Here is a 19,750-nt window from a genome sequence, read left to right as displayed (position 1 = left end):
CCTCGTGGTGGCGCAGTTACTCACCTCAATCCAAGTGGCGGAGGACACAGTTGCTGCGGTTCTGAGACCGTAAATCCACGCATCTTATCACGTGGCTCACTGTGCATGACACCGTGGAGACTCACAGCACATGGAGGCTCATGCTACTCTCCACGATCCACGCACGTGAACCTCTAATCGCGACCACGAGGAGGTTACCCCATGTGACTCTTCCCTCCCTAGCAAACGGGCCAATTTGGTTGCTTGGGAGACCTGCCTGGAATTACTCAGCGCGGCCTGAATTTGAACTCACGATTCCAGGGGTGGTAGTCAGCGTCAATACTCGCTGAGCTACTCAGACATTTCACATTCTTAAAATAAAGTAGTGATCCTAACTTACATAAGACAGGGAATGTTTTTTACAATTAAATGTCAGGAATTGTGAAAATGTATGTGTAATTTATGTAAACTTCTGAATTCAACTGTAGCTAAAATTCTATCTTGATATTTTTTCGGCCTTTAGACGATATTCAATGTGTGTATATATATATCTCAATTAAAGGTTGCCGATAGTGGATTTTGTTGATATGTTCACTAAGGGGGTGGAAAAGTCTGATAACTGAGTAATAAAAAGTTCATAGTTTAAAAAAAAGATTTATTGAATGTTAAAAACATGTTTTTAGCTATTTCCATGACGGGTACAGACATAGAGGCTACAAGAGTCCAAAATAAATAAAATCCCAATCCTAATAAAAACCATAAAAAAAGAACATCTGGGACTTATTTTATAATATTCGTTTTAATAATCCTGCATGAATCAACAAACAGTCGTGTGACAGAGACATGGCTCCATTACAATGCTCCATATGAAAGTATTCACTCAAATTAAGCTTTTAGAGCATGTATTTTCAATAGATAAGGTTTTTTTTATTATTATTATTTACAAAGATGTACAGTTGCTGACACAATGTATGTGCTGACTAGGGTCGCAGCGGTGTACCGGTTTCACGGTATGCCACGGTATGAAAATGTACAGTTTTCATACATGTACATTTACTTATCTATGGTATTGAGAAAAAAAATGCAACCGGACGGAGAATCTCACATCTCCTTTCCTCCTCGACTGCCTGTCAGACTCGTCAACTTGCATCTCACACACACACACACACACACACACACACACACACACACACACACACACACACACACACACACACACACACACAGGGGAGAAAATGTCAGAGAGAAGCGAGGGGGTCTGACATAAGTGAGTTAAAGCAGTGTTTCTCAACTGGTGGGTCACGACCCAAAAGTGGGTCACAGGTCTATTCGGACTGGGTCACGGACAGCAGGGAAAGATGATATTGACGGTATTTCAGCGGCCGTCCAAGTGATAGCCTATTTAGGACTGCGAGGCAGATTTAATGATAATCTTGCAAGCAGCTAAAGGCTTCTCATCCGCACTTTCGCGCGAGTGTAGCGGAACCAGCTCGCGATCATGATCTGCTCTTCTCTCTGGCACGCGCAACAGCCAAGCTTCCCTCGATATTGTGGAGTGCAGACCTCAAAACCGATGTGACCAATTTCAATTCTAGTGAGACTTTTCTAGTTTAAAGCGTTACGGAGGAAGTCGAAACTCTCAAACAGTAGGCAGCCCTGACATGCCAAACAGCACTGAGGAGGAAAAGAGCATCACTGTGCTATAACTGTTATATTTTGACACAATGTTAATTTCATATGAAATAATCTAAAAGGTAGAATCTTTTAGACCTCATTTTATACCAACAGTGGCAGTTGTAGTTAAAGTTTCAAGATGTGTTTCAGCTAGCATTTAATTTTTCATAAACACTAATTTATTATTACTATTATTTAAGGCTAGCTACACTGACCAAACCATGGTAATGAAGAGCCTTTCCTCCTGTGTAATAAGTATATTCAGTTTGAATTATGTTCGAAATTAGAAAACAAACGTGATAATAATGGGCTCATATAAGTAAATATGCTCTTACATTTTTAAAAGAGGAGGGGTGGGGGGGGACTTCCTGTGGCTTTTGTTATTGATGTCAACAACAAAAATAATGTCCCTTGATGCATGTCCTTGTACTTGACAAAACTATGCAACATAAAAGGAAATGCGAACCAGTATACATTAAATACAGGTTACATTTTTACTATAGTGGGTCGCCACTTGATTTCCATTGTAATATCTGGGTCCTGAAGTAAAACCAATTGAGAACCACTAGTTAAGAGTTAAAAGTACAGACAGGAGCAGTATATGCTAATTATTAATAATCATAGGACATTAATTTAAAGCTTACACAGCTGATGTTATTTTTCATGTAGTAGTTAATTTAACATGCTATGCTAACATGTAAACTAACATGCTTTATTTATATAACATGTTATAGATACATGCCATTTTTTTATCATGTTTATAATTCGGTTTATTATAATTCTGTTAAATTTCTTATGCATTCTTTTTTTAGACTTTTCTTCCATTAAAAAAATGGTTTCAAGTTTCAATTATAATAAAGCGTTTGTTCAACCAAACATACTGTTTGTAAATGATAAAAAACGGTAATTGTAAATGATAATAATTGTGTAATACCTTATAATATGATATTTTCTGAGATGGTTATCGTACCATGAAAATCTCATACCATTGCAACCCTAGTGCTGAAGTTTCCATATAGTCACATTTTTCTTTGCATAACCCTCAGTTCAATTTAGAGCAAATTCACGGTGTCAGTGATTGTTTTCATTTCACTGCTATACTGGCTAACTAAGCCATAGTATGCTTCTAACGTACATTTGAGCGATTTTTTATTTTTTTTTTAATCAGAGGAACCATTGTTTCAACCAAACAGTTATTGTGAGCAATTCAATTATAAATGTAATAATAATAATAATAATAAAACAAGTTTAAATAATAAGTCTTATAATAAGGCTAACATTATCAACACGTTATTGTTTTCATTAAATGAACACAAGAAAGAATGATATATTAATTGTAATTAATGTACACTAATATAACTTAACAGGGTTTTTCATGGGTCAAAAATGTTCTTTGGTGGTAGCTTACGTACATGATCGTCCACATGTGCAATGTTGGTTGATTACATAATTGCAATTACTAGTAATTAATAGTTAACAATTACTTAAGACACCCTTGTTTATAGAAGATGTGTGTGTTATTATCGATCACCTAAGCATCTGGAGCCTTTTTAATTCAACACAGATGTCAAATTGTTATGAAAAATCAAACTAACTTAAAACATTATTTATCTAGGACTAGTTAAAATATTCTGCCTGTATCCATGCCTTTAGATTTTCATGGTGCTTAATTTTATATGACCATTATAAATATATTGTAAACATTCAACATGTCGCAGAGCCCTATTCCCAGCACATTAACATATGGATCGCAATGCTTCTTAAGTTTTTAATCGTACCTGTTCTTCATAAGCCGAACCTCCCTTTTACGTGTGACTTCCTCTGTTCCTCCCTGACTAGGCAGAGCAGGAGAGGAGGTCATGACCACTCCTGGTGCAATTGCGTTGGTAGCAGTGGTGCGGATTTGATACGCTTGCACGTCTCCTGAGGCCGCTGAAAAACACAAGCACCAAACACTTATAGTTAAAAAATGCACATTTAGGTTTCTTGTGTGGCTGCCTTCCAAGACAAATATTAAGCCTTGCACAGAAGACAAACCTAGTACTTAATCAGATTCAATCTACATCTCGGAATCTAGACTGGCACTTAAGTCTCTGGTTTATCTCTCTTTATCTGTTATTTTCTTCTCTTTAAATACATATGTATATGTTTAAAGCTAAAATGTGCAGACTTTAAATGTTTTTTTGCAATCTAACCTTGCACAACTACTTGATTGCTGGGCACAAGTATCTGCTGGCCATCACTGGTTTGTGCATACTGCAGGATGGTGGTGCCGGGCTGAGCGCCTGCTGCATTGGTCATGGTCAGGGTTTGCAGCCCTTGAACACCATCTGTTCCATTATTGGCTATCTGGATTGCCCCACCCTGAGTGATAGCAACTGGGAGAGAACAAATAACGAGATTGATTTACCAATGTATATTAAATATTGTTGATTTAGAGGATTCATACAGTGTTAGATTATTTTATTTAGTCATGCAGTCACTTATTAGTAGGAGTAAGTGATCAACTTACTGTACTGCCCACTACTTGTTTGGTAGATAGGCGTTGGCACAGTAACTGTTGTGATGGCTGGGGTGGAATCCTCTTCTGATTTCTCCTCTTCTATTCGTGGCACTGCTGGGGCATCTGATGACAGGTCATTCAGGATCTTTCTGCATTACAAAACATCAAATCAAGTCTGTTATAAATAAACTAAGATACATCTATGATAATTACATTAAAGGTGCATTCAGTAACTTTTTGCTCATGTCATCTTGGACTTGCACACTGTCTACACCGGACGCGAGTGGTGCATTGCATCAAAAGTAATCAAACCCCATTATAATCACTGATGCGATCTACACTGGTGTCACATTCCATTTTGTGCTGCACGTGCTGGTGCCTCTACACAAATTAAATGGTTTAGAACGTTCGTGTCGATGCAGCACATCAACGGACTCGCCCAGTATACACAGGGTTTTACAGTGACACCTAGTGGTGTGGATGCAGCATCATTCAAAAGCAAGTTTTCAGTTACAGATGCCATTGTAGAAATTAAATATTCACAAGCAGCCATAATTCATTTAATCAAAGAGTAAGTGTCCAATAGGGCTGCAACTAATGATTATTTTGATTGTCGATTAATCTAGCAATTATTAGAATGATTATTGCAATGATTAATCATTAAATCTTAACTGATTATTCAGCTTGTGTCCCGACATAAAAGATTGCATTAAACATGCTTACTAACAATAAAAAGAGAAAATCATATTTTATAAATACCTCTAAATGACATTCACTGTATTAAATGGAACATTTATTTTTATTAAGTTTAATTCAGTAAAGAAATTCACTGCGAATAATCCTATAGTTATCAAGTGTTTTTGTCTTGTTTTCCATTTAAAATTGTCAAAAAATCCTTAAAACAAGATACATTTAATTGAGAAGCAACATATAAGATATTTAGACTTGCTTTAAGAGAATGTCTCTTAAATAAACATTAAGGGTATTTTGTATACAAGTGTATTTTTTCGCTTGGTTATACTTCTGAGAGTTCAGTAAAGACAAAATATGTGACCCTGTCTGTGAAAACCCAGCTGAAGTCATTTTTTTGTGATTCACTGTTTTTTACATAAAATCATCCTACATAATGTAAAGAACATTCTGTGAAAATATAATTTTGATATCTTTAATATTGACTAAGGCTATGTTACAAACTTGCTGAATTTTGGGCTCAGAAAATCATGTTTTTGAGAAATTCCAATGTAAAAACAAGCTTATTTTTAAAACTGCAACACATGTGAACCATAATTATCCTGACTATGTACCATATACCACATTAAAGCTGAGATTCTCCCATTTTCAGTGAAATGACACATGAAACTTCTTGAAGGCCTATTTATTATGATGCGCATGTCCAAAAAGCATAAAAACATTGAAACAAATGGGGGTACCACAAGAGCTTGAATGTAGCAACAATTACCAAGTCAATTCAGTGGAATGATTTTTATAACTTTATTAGTGAAATGAAATATCAGTAGAAAATGTCATTAACATATAAATAAATTCATATATAATATTTCGGTAGAAAATTTTCATCTCTTACTGGGCTACTGTGTAACATTTGGAGTAAATTTGGAGGGGGAAAAAAACACATTTAGAAAAATCAACCAAAAATGAACATTTTGTCATCATTTACTCACCCTCAAGCTATTCCAAATCTGTATGAGTTTATTCTGTTGAACACAAAAGAAGACATTTTGAAGAATGTTGATAATCAAACAGCTGAAGTTAACCATTGACTCCCATAGTAGGAAATAAAAATTCTATGGAAATCAATGGTTACTGTCAACTGTCTGGTTACCAACATTCTTCAAAATATCTTCTTTTGTGTTCAACAGAAGAAAGAAACTCAAACATGTTTGGAACAAAATGAGGTTGAGTAATAGGGCTGTATTCAACCAAAGAAAATCTTGGTCGACTGAAGTCCTGAAGTTTTCGACTAAAAATGACGTTAGAAAAAAAACGTTAAATTAATTAGCTGCGCACTGTGCGCAGTACTTGGTAGCCTTGATGTCCGCCTAAATGAATTATAAATAAACATAAAAAACTAGTAGGCTATTTGCAGTATATTAAACCGTTTTTGACCTAATTATTTTGCACTGAAATGAGTCTGACACATGAATCTGTCGGCTCTGACAGCGTTGCATCACGTGCACCTGCGCAATATCATAGCCTATGATTTCCGAAAATAGTAGGCCTACTATGTTGTCATGTGATATCATCACAAGAACTGTTGAGGAATATGCAACATAATTTAGACAATTATTTTTGTCATATGTTATAATAAGAAGTTATAACTGTCAGACACTATCATTTTTCAGAGACACGAATAGACTATTAACTTAAAGCTTTTACTCTTAATAAACACAAAAGGCACATCCACTTTAATAAAAAAAAGAATATTTATTAAACAAACCAGATCAAGAGCAGAAACAAAATAAAGTGCATAACTGAAAAATAAAGCATCTTAGGCTCAAAACTAACACAAAGTGGGCACAGCGCAATTGCGCACTAGGCTCCAAATTAAAAATAATAATAATAACAAAGTGCCCAAATCCAATAAATAATACTAGAAATAAATTTGCAGTTTGCACAATAATAAAAGGGAACCATACAAGTAAAGTAGGCTACAACATGTTATTCAGCCAAATTTTAAACGAAATAAAATAAATAAAGTGCATATACAACAACAAGGTATGTGAACTCAGAACAAATAGGCCTACAAAAATAAATAAATCAAATGCCCAAATCCACAAGTATTTCAAAAAAACTAAAACAAACAGTGGGCACAGCGCAATTGCGCGTTAGGCTACAAAAAAATAAATAAAAATAAGTGCCCAAATCACACAATACTTTAAATAAATGTGCAACATTAAAAAATGTATTAATGTTCAAAACGAAATAATGTAAAAACAATGAAATAAAACAAATGGCTACTCACTCACAGAGAGTACACTTCAATCAGTGTCCACGCCAAACTTTTTTGTGTTGTGTGCGAGAAACACAGACATATCCACGTTCTTTGTAAGGAGACAGCTTCTTGCTTTATTGACAATAAATCCCACCTTGGAGAAAATGCGTTCAGAAGGCGTGGATGTTGCAGGGATACAGAGCAGTCGCTTTGCAACTCGGGCCAGGCTCGGGTATCTGTCTTGGTTTTTTTTCCACCACCCCAATGATCCGGAGTCGATTTTGGTTCTGTCCTGAAGATAGTTTTTAATTTCTTCTGTCACTGTGCTTCTCCCACCTGATTCTCTAGAAACCTCGTCATCCTCATCTTCGCACAACAGCATAGCAATCTCCTTCTCTTTGTCGTTTTTCTGCTTTTTTGACACATGTTGCTCCTCCTCACTTCCAGGTTCACCTGTGCCTGTGACTGCGCTCACTGCGCACTCAGTCGTTCTGCTAGCTGTGCAACTACTGTATAGGCCTCGTCTCGTTTGGCATCATCCAGAAAAGACAGCTGCTTAAAATGAGGGTCTACTACTGCAGCTGTAATGTATACACTGTTAGTCATCATCATTCGGTTTTTAAACTCCCACCAACTGTCAATTTCTTCGACCAGCTTGCTTTTCATTTTTTTGGTAATGGGGCTTTCATCATCCGCGATGGCCAGGTGACGTTTCTTTAAGTTTGCCAGCATGGGTACTGTTGCAGACAGGGACACGTTGTCCTCTTCAGACAGCAGCTCGGTCAGGGTTGTCATCGGTTTCAGCACATTTTTAATGTCCTCTACCGCATTCCAGTGTGCTGTGGTAAGGTCCAGTGTACTGCTGTCGCTCTTCTTTGTAAAGTTTGGGTCAGACAGCACTGCGGTAATGGGCCAGCGTTGCTCCAGCAGTCACTCCAACATCGAAAATGTTGAGTTCCAACGTGTAGACACATCCTGAATGAGTTCATGCTGAGGGACGTTTTGCTGCTCCTGCTTTTGTTTTAGCCCAGTTTTTGCTTTGTGCCCCTTTTTGAAATGTCCCACCAGATGACGTGATGCAGCCACGGCATGACAAATTGGATCTTGTTTGAGTGCAGCGTTAATACAGAGCTGCAAAGTGTGCCCGGCGCACCTGACGCCCTGCATCTCTGGACATTTATGTGATTCCTTTAGTGTTTCCACACAGAGTGCCATATTAGCCGCGTTGTCACATACAATAGAAATTCTCTTTGCTTCTTGAATTCCAAATGAATCAGCAAATTCAGATAGTCGCGCAGCAATGTTTATTCCGTGTAGCCTCTTCTATTTGTTTTGTCTCAAGCACAAGACTCTGTGCTTTCCAGTCTCCATCAATGAAATGGGCAGTCACTGTCATATAGGAATCCATTCTAAGAGATGTCCACATATCTGTGGTCAAGCTCAGTGCCTCGCTGTGTTGTATTAACTCTGAAACTTTCTCTTTGAGTCCCGCATATTTTGCGGTTAGTGCATGCATGATTGTGTGGCGTATTGGCAGTGTATATCCAGGTTCCAAAACTTTTAACAGGTTCTTAAAACCTTGGCCCTCCACAACAGCAATGGGCCTCATATCCTGAGCAATAAAGTTAACAATTCCTTCCGTGATTTTATTTTTCCGTTTGGATGATAAAGGAGGCTTAAAATCCAGCGTGGTCTGGGTGTGGGTGGGGATGCTACCGTCATTGCGGATGGGTGCGCCTGCAGTTATAAAACGATTATTACACTAAAACATTGAAATATGCCAATTCTGATATTTTCATATAATGTTAGCCTACTCAAAACAGACAGAGCAACCTAACGCAGAACAAGTGAGCTTACCGCTTTTAGATGATACGACATGTTTGTCGTCGAGGCTGTGGAAGGCAAACTGTTTCTTGCAAACTTTGCATTCTACCTTTTTCCGTCAATTTTGACAAAATGCTGCCACACTGTCGTCATGTTGGACGAGGACTGACTAATATAATACAATAAATAATATTCCGCATATAGCCTATCTACCGCTCTTCTCCAGTGGGTTGGGCTAATCCAAAAAAAGTGAAAACAAGGGGGGTGTTCTGAAGACAGACTGTTACCTGTGTAACAGGGGTACTCTGAAAACCCCCCCATTAGCAGTTAGTGCTTTCCACCTGATGAAATGAGCGCGCCTCAGCGCGGCAAAACTGATGAAATGAACGCGGCAAAAAATCGACCAATCAGAATTTTGGTCAAACCAGAACGTATCGACCAATTAATCGACTAATCGACTAGGACAATACAGCCCTAGTGAGTAAATGACAGAATTTTCATTTTTGGGTGAACTATCCCTTTAACAGTTCAGTCTCAAACTTTGTATACACAGAACTACACACTCTAAAATTGCCAGAGCAATATATTTGATAATTTCAGGGATTCTATTAACAAAAGTATGACAATTTTGGTATTAAACAGTCTAAAATTAGTATTAAAATACAAAAATACCAGTTAAATCATAATTTTAGGCAATTCCACCGAGATTAATAACATACAAGCAGTTTAAGCAATCAGCTATTTTCTGTTCCTGCTCGCGCTTCCTAGGTACCATGTCAGATATTTAATTTGTCAACCCGATGCATCAGCATCCAGAAAACGACTTGTTTTGACTTGTACCAGGCCTAAAATGTCCTTAAAATAAGATGATTATTATTGACAGAATGTTGAGCTACGAAACAAATAAGCTGTTCTTAAAATATCAGCGATGACATGAAAAAAAAAAAAAAAAAAAACTCCACAGACATCAGAACCCAGCTTAAGTCGCATTTTTTTGCCTTAACTGGTGTTGACCTGATTGTCACTCCTGCGGATAGATATTAAGGTCTATTTACACTTTCTAATGGTAGAAAAGAAGTTCCTGAACTCAATGACACAAGAATCAGCAGGTGTTTTTGTGCCAAATTAAACACAGAGACAATTTAAATCAATGTTTAGGAAGCCCGCGTCTGGTATTTCTTTGCGCAAAATTATAAAACGTAGTAAATACATTAATTAATTTCAGTATTTATCATATTATAAATGAAAATTTTAGTATTGCATCTCAAATCCCTTGGTACAATAGATAATTTACAGCAATAAACACACTCATAATTAGATTATGCGACTTTAGCCGGGGTTTCACAGATGGGGTCACATATACTTATACTCAAGACCTATTTTCTAAAAGCAAGTCTAAATATGTTATATGCTGCTTCTTAGGTGAATACGTCTTTTTATAATTTTAATATTATATTCTTATTCTCAGATAACAATTTTCTCTTCTGCAGTATAGCTGCTAAAGAAAATGTATGTTGTTTTAAAGGAGATTTTGATATTTATATTGGAAAACAAGTCAAAACAAAAATGTATTTTGTTGCAGTGTATAATGGGGCAAAGTCTACCCTCTCTCATCTTTCTGTTCAATTCAATCATCTTTAACTCACCAAAAAAACTCTCTCTTATTAATAAAGCTGTATATTGCCAATTTTCTTCACGATAAGATACACACAGTGACATATATATTCTGATTCAATAGGTCGCGAGCCATCATGTTATAATCTAGTTGCAGCAAGTGTGCACGCTCGAGGGACAAGCGTCCCCGCAACAGAGTGTGCATCAGCCTCTTCCCCCTCAGATGAACACACAAACAAATGCCATTCTGCTCTCGCGAATCATCATTAGAGTTTAATGTGATCTCATGTTACATTAAATTAGATCAAATGACTATTCGAAAAAAACGTCAAAATGTTTTTTTTTTATTGTCGACCTTGTCAATAACGTCGTCTATACGTTTCAGCCCTAGTGTCCAATAACAAGATGGTTACTGAGATTGAGTAGTATTCATTTGGTCTTGTGATTCTAAAATGGCAGCCCCCAAGAGGGCACCTCTGCCCCATACAGAATAAAACATCATCTCATGTGAGTGGTGATGATTTTATGCATATCTTTCAAAATTATAATTCATTTCTTTAGGAGTACAACTTTTTTTTAATGGGGAAAAATTACTGAGTGCATCTTTAAAATATCTGTAAGGACTGTTGATATCTGGACAAGATCCAATTAATGATTATAAAAAGGACTTCTTGATATTCATTGAAACTACAAATACAGTCAAGAACCTGTATGAAGGCCGTCTGGACAGGATCTCTCTTCTTTTCTGGGAATCGGTCACACTGTCCACTGACTCTTGTGAATCATCACTTTCAGCAATGGTAGAAATCTAATACAATACATAACAAACACATGAATATTAATAGTAAAAAAGAAAAAGGCCTTTAATTCCAATTTCTCACATTTTATATTTCAAACATGAGTCTTTTATATCAGTGGTTCTCAACTGGTTTTGCTACGGGACCCAGATTTTACATCGGACATCAAGTGAGACACAACAAAGTAAAAAATGCAACCTGTATTTAATGTTGCCTGGGTCACATGATCTTATCTTGCATAGTTTTGCTCATGATTTTCAAGTGACATTATTTTTGTTGTTGATGTCAAAAACAAAATAGATATTTATACTATATATTATAATATTATCAGAGGCCAAGCACATACGGCGAGATGACAAAAACAATAAAATTTTACAGAAAAGATCTTGTGGATGCTGTGGACAGCTGTTTTGGAATGACATTTCACCTGCTTTGAACACAGTTGCAAAAATAGGATTGTCTTAAATTATAGCACCCACTAGCATTATAAATTAATGAAACTCGTTATATTACCTCAGAGTGTACTCTTGTCCCTGTATACAAATTTTGCGAAGTTTGAAAATTACACTCACAAGATACAGGCTTATAAGTCATTATAGGCCACGGCAAAAACATATTTGCTTATATCTTTGGAATGATTCGACACATTAAAATTCTTTGATAACTTTTTGTCAGGAGGTTCTGTAGATGATATATTCCAAGGTTTGTGAGAATCAGGAAAACGGCCTGGGACAAGTTCAGAAATGTAGGTTTTTCGATAAATTGAAATTGTAAAAAAAGTTTATTGTGGAAATTCACATCATTGTGTGGAACTGGTGGATTCAGAGAAGCTACACATTTGTATTGTAGCCTATATGGTTCCAGAGTTATGAGCAAAAATGCAAATTAGCTAATTATACAGCCACTGTGGCCGATTGTCATAAAATTTGGTATGCTGCTTCGAGTTGATACCCTGCTTATATAGTATAGTAATTTCCATAACCCTCAGACATTCCCAATACGAGTTATAAGGTGCTGACATTTTATTAGCCGGTGGCAGCCATTTTTGTTAATTTGTCAAATCTATTTTTTTAAGAATATGTTTGCATTTGAATCAAAGAATATGCATATTTAATTTTAACTTTGTTGCTCAAATGGTTGCAAAGTTATGACAGTTTTTATGTGTTGTGCCCCCTAGGGGTCCCCCTGCAATAAAATGACAAGCTGGATTGAACGAAACTTTGTTGACATCTTCTAAACGTCCTGTTGACTATGTGCACTGAGTTTGGTTACATTTGAAGTTTGCGATTAGATATCATTACTCAAATCATGTTAAACCGAAGGAATTGTATCGTTAATATCTTCGGAACAATTTGACATATCTACATTTTTGTCAGGAGGGTCTACAGATGATGTATAGCAAATTGCATGCCGATTGAACTAACGGTCTAGGAGGAGTTAAAAAAAATTCAGATATTAAATCGGAGGTATACAATATACAGGGCTTGACTCAAGGAATCAGAGGGAAAAATTCTGATTCTAGCCCTTACGGTCGCAGAGATATGAGCCAAAATGTAAAATTCTCATAGCACCACTCAGATGAGTGTGCCTTTGTGTGCCGGAGTAGTGTGGAGGATTTGGGATCATCCTGGCAAGTTTGATGACTCCACAACTTAGTCTCTGATACCTAGACACTTTTAGGACAGGAAAAAAAAAGAACAAAAGAAAGAAAATAAGAAAATCAGTACAATTACAATAGGGTTCCAGCAGCTTCGCCCCTAAAAGAAGAAAATCAGTACAATTACAATAGGGTTCCAGCAGCTTCACTGCTTGGCCCCCTAAACATACAGGAAGTTTATTTATTATATATATTTCCAGTTTATTTCCTAATATCAAACATGACATAAACAAAACCTACATTCCACAAGAAAACTTTGTCCAAAATGTAATTTGTCCTTAAGTCTTGGAGGTCCAGACTTTAAAAGCCTTAATGTACTTGCCTTTATATTTACAGTGCAATGACATACAAGCAAATGTAAAACTGTGAATGGCTCCTCATTAACCAGGTCAATGGAGCTAGTCTTTCTAAAATAATTATAATATTAAAGTCCCCCTCCAGTGAAAATCAAGTTTTTACTCGGGTTTGCAGTAGTCATTTTACAGAGAACTGTTTTGAAAGTTTTACCCAAAAACAGATGGGTTTTTCCACTAAACATATATTGAAGCCCAATGCAGTTTCATCAATTTATCCACGGGACACAGTGAGCCTGAGCTGCAGACGAGCGGTGCAGGGTCGAGTAGAGATGGTGGCGGGGACTCATTTGCATATTCTAACACATGCTAGCATCACCTAGCGAAGTGCTAAAAAATGCTAAAAATGTGCTAGCATCATGCTAACACATTGTAGCATCGCCTAGCGAAGTGCTAAAACGGGCTAAAAATGTGCTAGCATCATGATAACACATGCTAGCATTGCCTAGCGAAGTGCTAAAACATGCTAAAAACGTGTCTATCTAGCAACTAAGTTAAACTTTAAACTACTTTAAACTACAAACTACTTTAAACTTTAAACTAATTTAAACTACAAACTAATTTAAACTTTAAACTAATTTAAACTACAAACTAATTTAAACTTTAAACTAATTTAAACTGTAAACTACTTTAAACTAATTTAAACTACTTTAAACTTCTTCAAACTTTCTGGTCCAAACTTTCACAAGCCAACTTAAAGTTTGTCTCGACGAACTTTTTTTTCTAGTTAAGTTGGCTTGTGAGAGCCAACTTACTGAAATCCTACTTAAACTTATTATTATTCTGATTCTTATTAGTGGTGCTTGCAAAGCATCACTATTGTAATCTCACATACTTATTAGTGGTGCTTGCAAAGCATCACTATTGTAATCTCACATATTTATTATTCTTCTTTTTATTAGCGGTGCTTGCAAAGCATCACTATTGTAATCTCACATACTTATTAGTGGTGCTTGCAAAGCATCACTATTGTAATCTCACATACTTATTTTTCTTCTTATTAGTGGTGCTTGCCAAAGGCAAGGCATCACTATTGTTATTCGCCATACTTATTATTAGTGGTGCTTGCCAAAGGCAAGGCATCACTATTGTTATTCGCCATACTTATTAGTGGTGCTTGCCAAAGGCAAGGCATCACTATTGTTATTCGCCATACTTATTATTATTATTATTAGTGGTGCTTGCAAAGCATCACTAATGTAATCTCACATACTTATTAGTGGTGCTTGCCAAAGGCAAGGCATCACTATTGTTATTCGCCATACTTATTAGTGGTGCTTGCAAAGCATCACTATTGTAATCTCACATACTTATTAGTGGTGCTTGCAAAGCATCACTATTGTAATCTCACATACTTATTAGTGGTGCTTGCAAAGCATCACTATTGTAATCTCACATACTTATTAGTGGTGCTTGCAAAGCATCACTATTGTAATCTCACATACTTATTATTAGTGGTGCTTGCAAAGCATCACTATTGTAATCTCACATACTTATTATTAGTGGTGCTTGCAAAGCATCACTATTGTAATCTCACATACTTATTAGTGGTGCTTGCCAAAGGCAAGGCATCACTATTGTTATTCGCCATACTTATTATTATTAGTGGTGCTTACCAAAGGCAAGACATCACTATTGTTATTCGCCATACTTATTAGTGGTGCTTGCAAAGCATCACTATTGTAATCTCACATACTTATTTTTCTTCTTATTATTATATCTCCGTACAAAACTTCGGCACCTAACTCGTCCCCAGACCGCTTGGCGTGAGACCCACGAATGAGGTATCAAATCGAACGGCCTATTGAGGACACGTGTGCTATGACTTTTATGTTTATCGGAGTACGGTATTTGCCCCAGGGGCAAAAAAGCAGCCGCAAAATCCCATAGACTTAACATTGCGAGAAACTTTGACGCATCACAGCTCCGAGCGAGGATTTCGCAGAAACGTGTGATTTGCTACATTTTAAGAGGCTGGCAGGCTCTGTAAGAGCATGCCTCAATATGGGGTAAAAGTTGCACCCCTGGGGGCAGGAGCAGCCCAAAGTTGCCCCCACTGACTTACAATGGTGTAGGACGGACCATGAAATAGGCATTTTGTATTGAACATAGCTCTGGATCACAGTGTCATAGAGACAAGGGGCGGGCTCATTTTACTCAGATGACCAATCAGTCTCTCAGGATCATTGTGAAGCTATCAAGCCACGCCCTAACAACAATTTAAAGCACCTTAGCAACAAGTCCCATAGACTTCTAATGAAAGACATCAAAGGGATATCTCTGGATAGAAGTGTCATAGAAACACAAGGGTGGTCTCGTTTGACTCGGGGCAGCAAACAGCCAATCATGAATCACCTCAACACTTCCTAGCCCCTCCCTACCAACCATTGTCGAAGCACCTTAGCAACCAAAATCCATAGAGGGATATCTTCCATTCTGAATGTCACAGAGGCATGGGAGTTGGTTTATATCATTCATACTGACAAGCAGCCTTTGAAGTTTCACGATTGGCAGCTGCCAAGCCACTCCCTAGCAACTAAACAGAGTACCCTAGCAACCGCTTAGCTATAACTATATCTCTGCACCAGAAAATCAGAGAGACTTCTGGGTTGATTTATTCCAATCAGGATGGCAAGGACACTTGATAAGTATCACTACGGTAACTGCCTAGCAACCACATGGGATTACCCTAGCAACAGAGTAACAAATCACATATCTCTGCATCAGAAAAACATACAGACTTCGGGTTGACTTATTTCAGCTCGGGATGGAAAGGAGCCATGTATTGTATTACCTTGGTAACTGCAAAACAACCACACGGGCTTACCCTAGCAACCGAGTAACAAATCACATATTTCTACACCAGAAAATCGTACAGACTTCCGGGTTGATTTATTTACTGACCGTGATTTTTGTTCTTTTCGAAGTTACAGCATGCTTTTTGACGAGTTTTGCCACGGCAAGCACCACTCACATTTTCTTCAGGAAATGTACCCATCTAGTTATTATTATAATAACAATAATTATTCTTCCACACAAAAGTTCGGCGCGTAACTTGTCCCGCAGCTTTTGTCACACACCCCTGAGTGAGGCGTCAAATTATGCGGCCTATTGAGGAGAGGTGTGGAATGACTTTATAAGCTATCGGGTACGGTATTTGCCCCAGGGGCAAAAAAGCGGCCTAAAAAATCCCATAGACTTAACATTGCGACAAACTTTAACGAGTCACAGCTCCGAGCGAGAATTTCGCAGAAACGCAGTGATTTGCCACATTTGAAGAGGCTGGCAGGCTCTGTAAGAGCATACCTCAATATGGGGTAAAAGTTGCACCCTGGGGGCAGGAGCTGCCCAAATTTGCCCCATTGACTTACAATGGTGTAGGACGGCCCATGAAATGACACTGCATAGGGATATTGTATTGAACATAGCTCTGGATCAGTGTCATAGAGACAAGGGGGCGGGCTCATTTCACTCAGATGACCAATCAGTCTCTCGCAATCATTGTGAAGCTATCAAGCCACGCCCTAGCAACAATTTAAGGCACCTTAGCAACAAGTCCTATAGACTTCTAATGAAAGACATCAAAGGGATATCTCCGGATAGAAGTGTCATAGAAACACAAGGGTGGTCTCGTTTTACTCGGGACAACAAACAGCCAATCATGAATCACCTCAACACTTCCTAGCCCCTCCCTAGCAACCATTGTCGAGCACCTTAGCAACCAAAATCCATAGAGGGATATCTTCCATTCTGAATGTCACAGAGGCATGGGAGTTGGTTTATATCATTCATACTGACAAGCAGCCTTTGGAGTTTAATGATTGGCAGCTGCCAAGCCACTCCCTAGCAACTAAACAGAGTACCCTAGCAACCGTTTAGCAATAACTATATCTCTGCACCAGAAAATCAGAGAGACTTCTGGGTTGATTTATTTCAATCAGGATGGCAAGGAGACTTGATAAGTATCACTATAGTAACTGCTTAGTAACCACATGGGGTTACCCTAGCAACAGAGTAACAAATCACATATCTCTGCATCAGAAAAACGTACAGACTTCCGGGTTGACTTATTTCAATCAGGATGGCAAGGACACTTCATCAGTATCACTATGGTAACTGCCTAGCAACCACATGGGGTTACCCTAGCAACCGAGTAACAAATCATATATCTCTGCATCAGAAAACGTAGAGACTTCCGGGTTGACTTATTTCAATCAGGATGGCAAGGAGACTTAATTAGTATCACTATGGTAACTGCCTAGCAACCAGATGGGGTTACCCTAGCAACCGAGTAACAAATCACATATCTCTGCATCACAAAAACGTAGAGACTTCCGGGTTGACTTATTTCAATCAGGATGGCAAGGAGACTTGATTAGTATCACTATGGTAACTCTCTAGCAACCAGATGGGGTTACCCTAGCAACCGAAGTAACAAATCACATATCTCTGCATCAGAAAACGTAGAGACTTCAAGGTTGACTTATTTCAATCAGGATGGCAAGGAGACTTGATTAGTATCACTATGGTAACTGCCTAGCAACCAGATGGGGTTACTCTAGCAACCGAGTAACAAATCACATATCTCTGCACCAGAAAATAGTACAGACTTCTGGGTTGATTTATTTCACTCAGGATGGCAAGGACACTTGATTACTATCAATATGGTAACTGCCTAGCAACTAGATGGGGTTACCCTAGCAACCGAGTAACAAATCACATATCTCTGCACCAGAAAATAGTACAGACTTCCGGGTTGACTTATTTCAATCAGGATGGCAAGGACACTTCGTTAGTATCACTATTTTAACTGCCTAGCAACCAGATGGGGTTACCCTAGCAACCGAGTAACAAATTACATATTTCTGCACCAGAAAATCGTACAAACTTCTGGGTTGGTTTATTTCAATCAGGATGGCAAAGACACTTGATTAGAATCACTATGGTAACTGCCTAGCAACAAGGAGGGGTTACCCTAGCAACCAAATAACAAATCACATATCTCTGGATCAGAACATCGTAGAGACTTCCGGGTTGACTGATTTTACTCAGGATAGCAAGGAGACTTGATAAATATCACTATGGTAACTGCCTAGCAACCAGATAGGGTACCCTAGCAACCGAGTAAAAAAAAACATCTCAGCAGTTATAAAATGCTATTTGACGAGTTTTGCCACGGCAAGCACCACTCACATTTTCTTCAGGAAATGTACATTCTAGTTTTTATTATTAGTGGTGCTTGCAAAGCATCACTATTGTAATCTCACATACTTATTATTTTTATTTTTATTTTTATATCTCTTAACAAAACTTCAGCACCTAACTCGTCCCGCACCGTTTGGCGTAGACCCACGAATGAGGTGTCAAATCGAACGGCCTATTGAGGACACGTGTGCTATGACTTTTATAAGCTTATCGGGTACGGTATTTGCCCCAGGGGCAAAAAAGCGCCGAAAAATCCCATAGACTTAACATTGAGACAAACTTTGACGCGTCACAGCTCCAAGCTGAGGATTTCAGAGAAACGTAGTGATTTGCCACATTTGAAGAGGCTGGCAGGCTCTGTAAGAGCATACCTCAATATGGGGTAAAAGTTGCACCCTGGGGGCAGGAGCTGCCCAAAAATGCCCCAATTGACTTATAATGGTGTAGGACGGCCCATGAAATGAAAAGGCATAGGGATTTGTACTGAACATAGCTCTGGATCACAGTGTCATAGAGACGAGGGGTGGGCTCATTTTACTCAGACGACCAATCAGTCTCTCAGGATCATTGTGAAGCTATCAAGCCACGCCCTAGCAACCATTAAGAGCACCTTAGCAACAAGTCCCATACACTTCTATTGAAACAGATCAAAGGGATATCTCCGGATAGAAGTGTCATAGAAACACAAGGGTGGTCTCGTTTGACTCGGGACAGCAAACAGCCAATCATGCATCAAATCAACACTTCCTAGCCCCTCCCTAGCAACCATTGTCAAGCACCTTAACAACCAAAATCCATAGAGGGATATCTTCCATTCTGAATGTCACAGAGGCATGGGAGTTGGTTTATATCATTCATACTGACAAGCAGCCTTTGGAGATTCATGATTGGCAGCTGCCAAGCCACTCCCTAGCAACTACACAGAGTACCCTAGCAACCGTTTAGCAGTAACTATATCTCTGCACCAGAAAATCAGAGAGACTTCTGGGTTGATTTATTTCAATCAGGATGGCAAGGACACTTGATTAGTATCACTATGGTAACTGCCTAGCAACCAGATGGGGTTACCCTAGCAACCGAGTAACAAATCACATATCTCTGCATCAGAAAACGTAGAGACTTCCGGGTTGACTTATTTCAATCAGGATGGAAAGGAGACTTCATTAGTATCACTATGGTAACTGCCTAGCAACC

At 38.1% G+C, this 19,750-nt stretch overlaps 1 protein-coding gene across 1 annotated transcript in view; it reads right to left on the bottom strand.

Annotated features, from left to right (window-relative positions):
* LOC127651897 (cyclic AMP-responsive element-binding protein 1-like) overlaps positions 1–19,750 on the bottom strand; it is a 56,836-nt gene that overhangs the window by 3,603 nt on the left and 33,483 nt on the right. The window contains exons 4-7 of the mRNA XM_052137946.1: positions 11,252–11,352; positions 4,166–4,305; positions 3,849–4,031; positions 3,432–3,585 (exon numbers count right to left, since the gene is read on the bottom strand). Of these exons, the coding sequence (XP_051993906.1) occupies positions 3,432–3,585; positions 3,849–4,031; positions 4,166–4,305; positions 11,252–11,352 (578 nt within the window). The remainder of the gene's footprint in view (positions 1–3,431; positions 3,586–3,848; positions 4,032–4,165; positions 4,306–11,251; positions 11,353–19,750) is intronic.

Source organism: Xyrauchen texanus, chromosome 11 (assembly GCF_025860055.1).
Source record: "Xyrauchen texanus isolate HMW12.3.18 chromosome 11, RBS_HiC_50CHRs, whole genome shotgun sequence".
Lineage (NCBI taxonomy): Eukaryota > Metazoa > Chordata > Actinopteri > Cypriniformes > Catostomidae > Xyrauchen > Xyrauchen texanus.
Note: the sequence above shows the minus strand (reverse complement) of the source record. Positions and strands in the feature narration are given on the sequence as shown.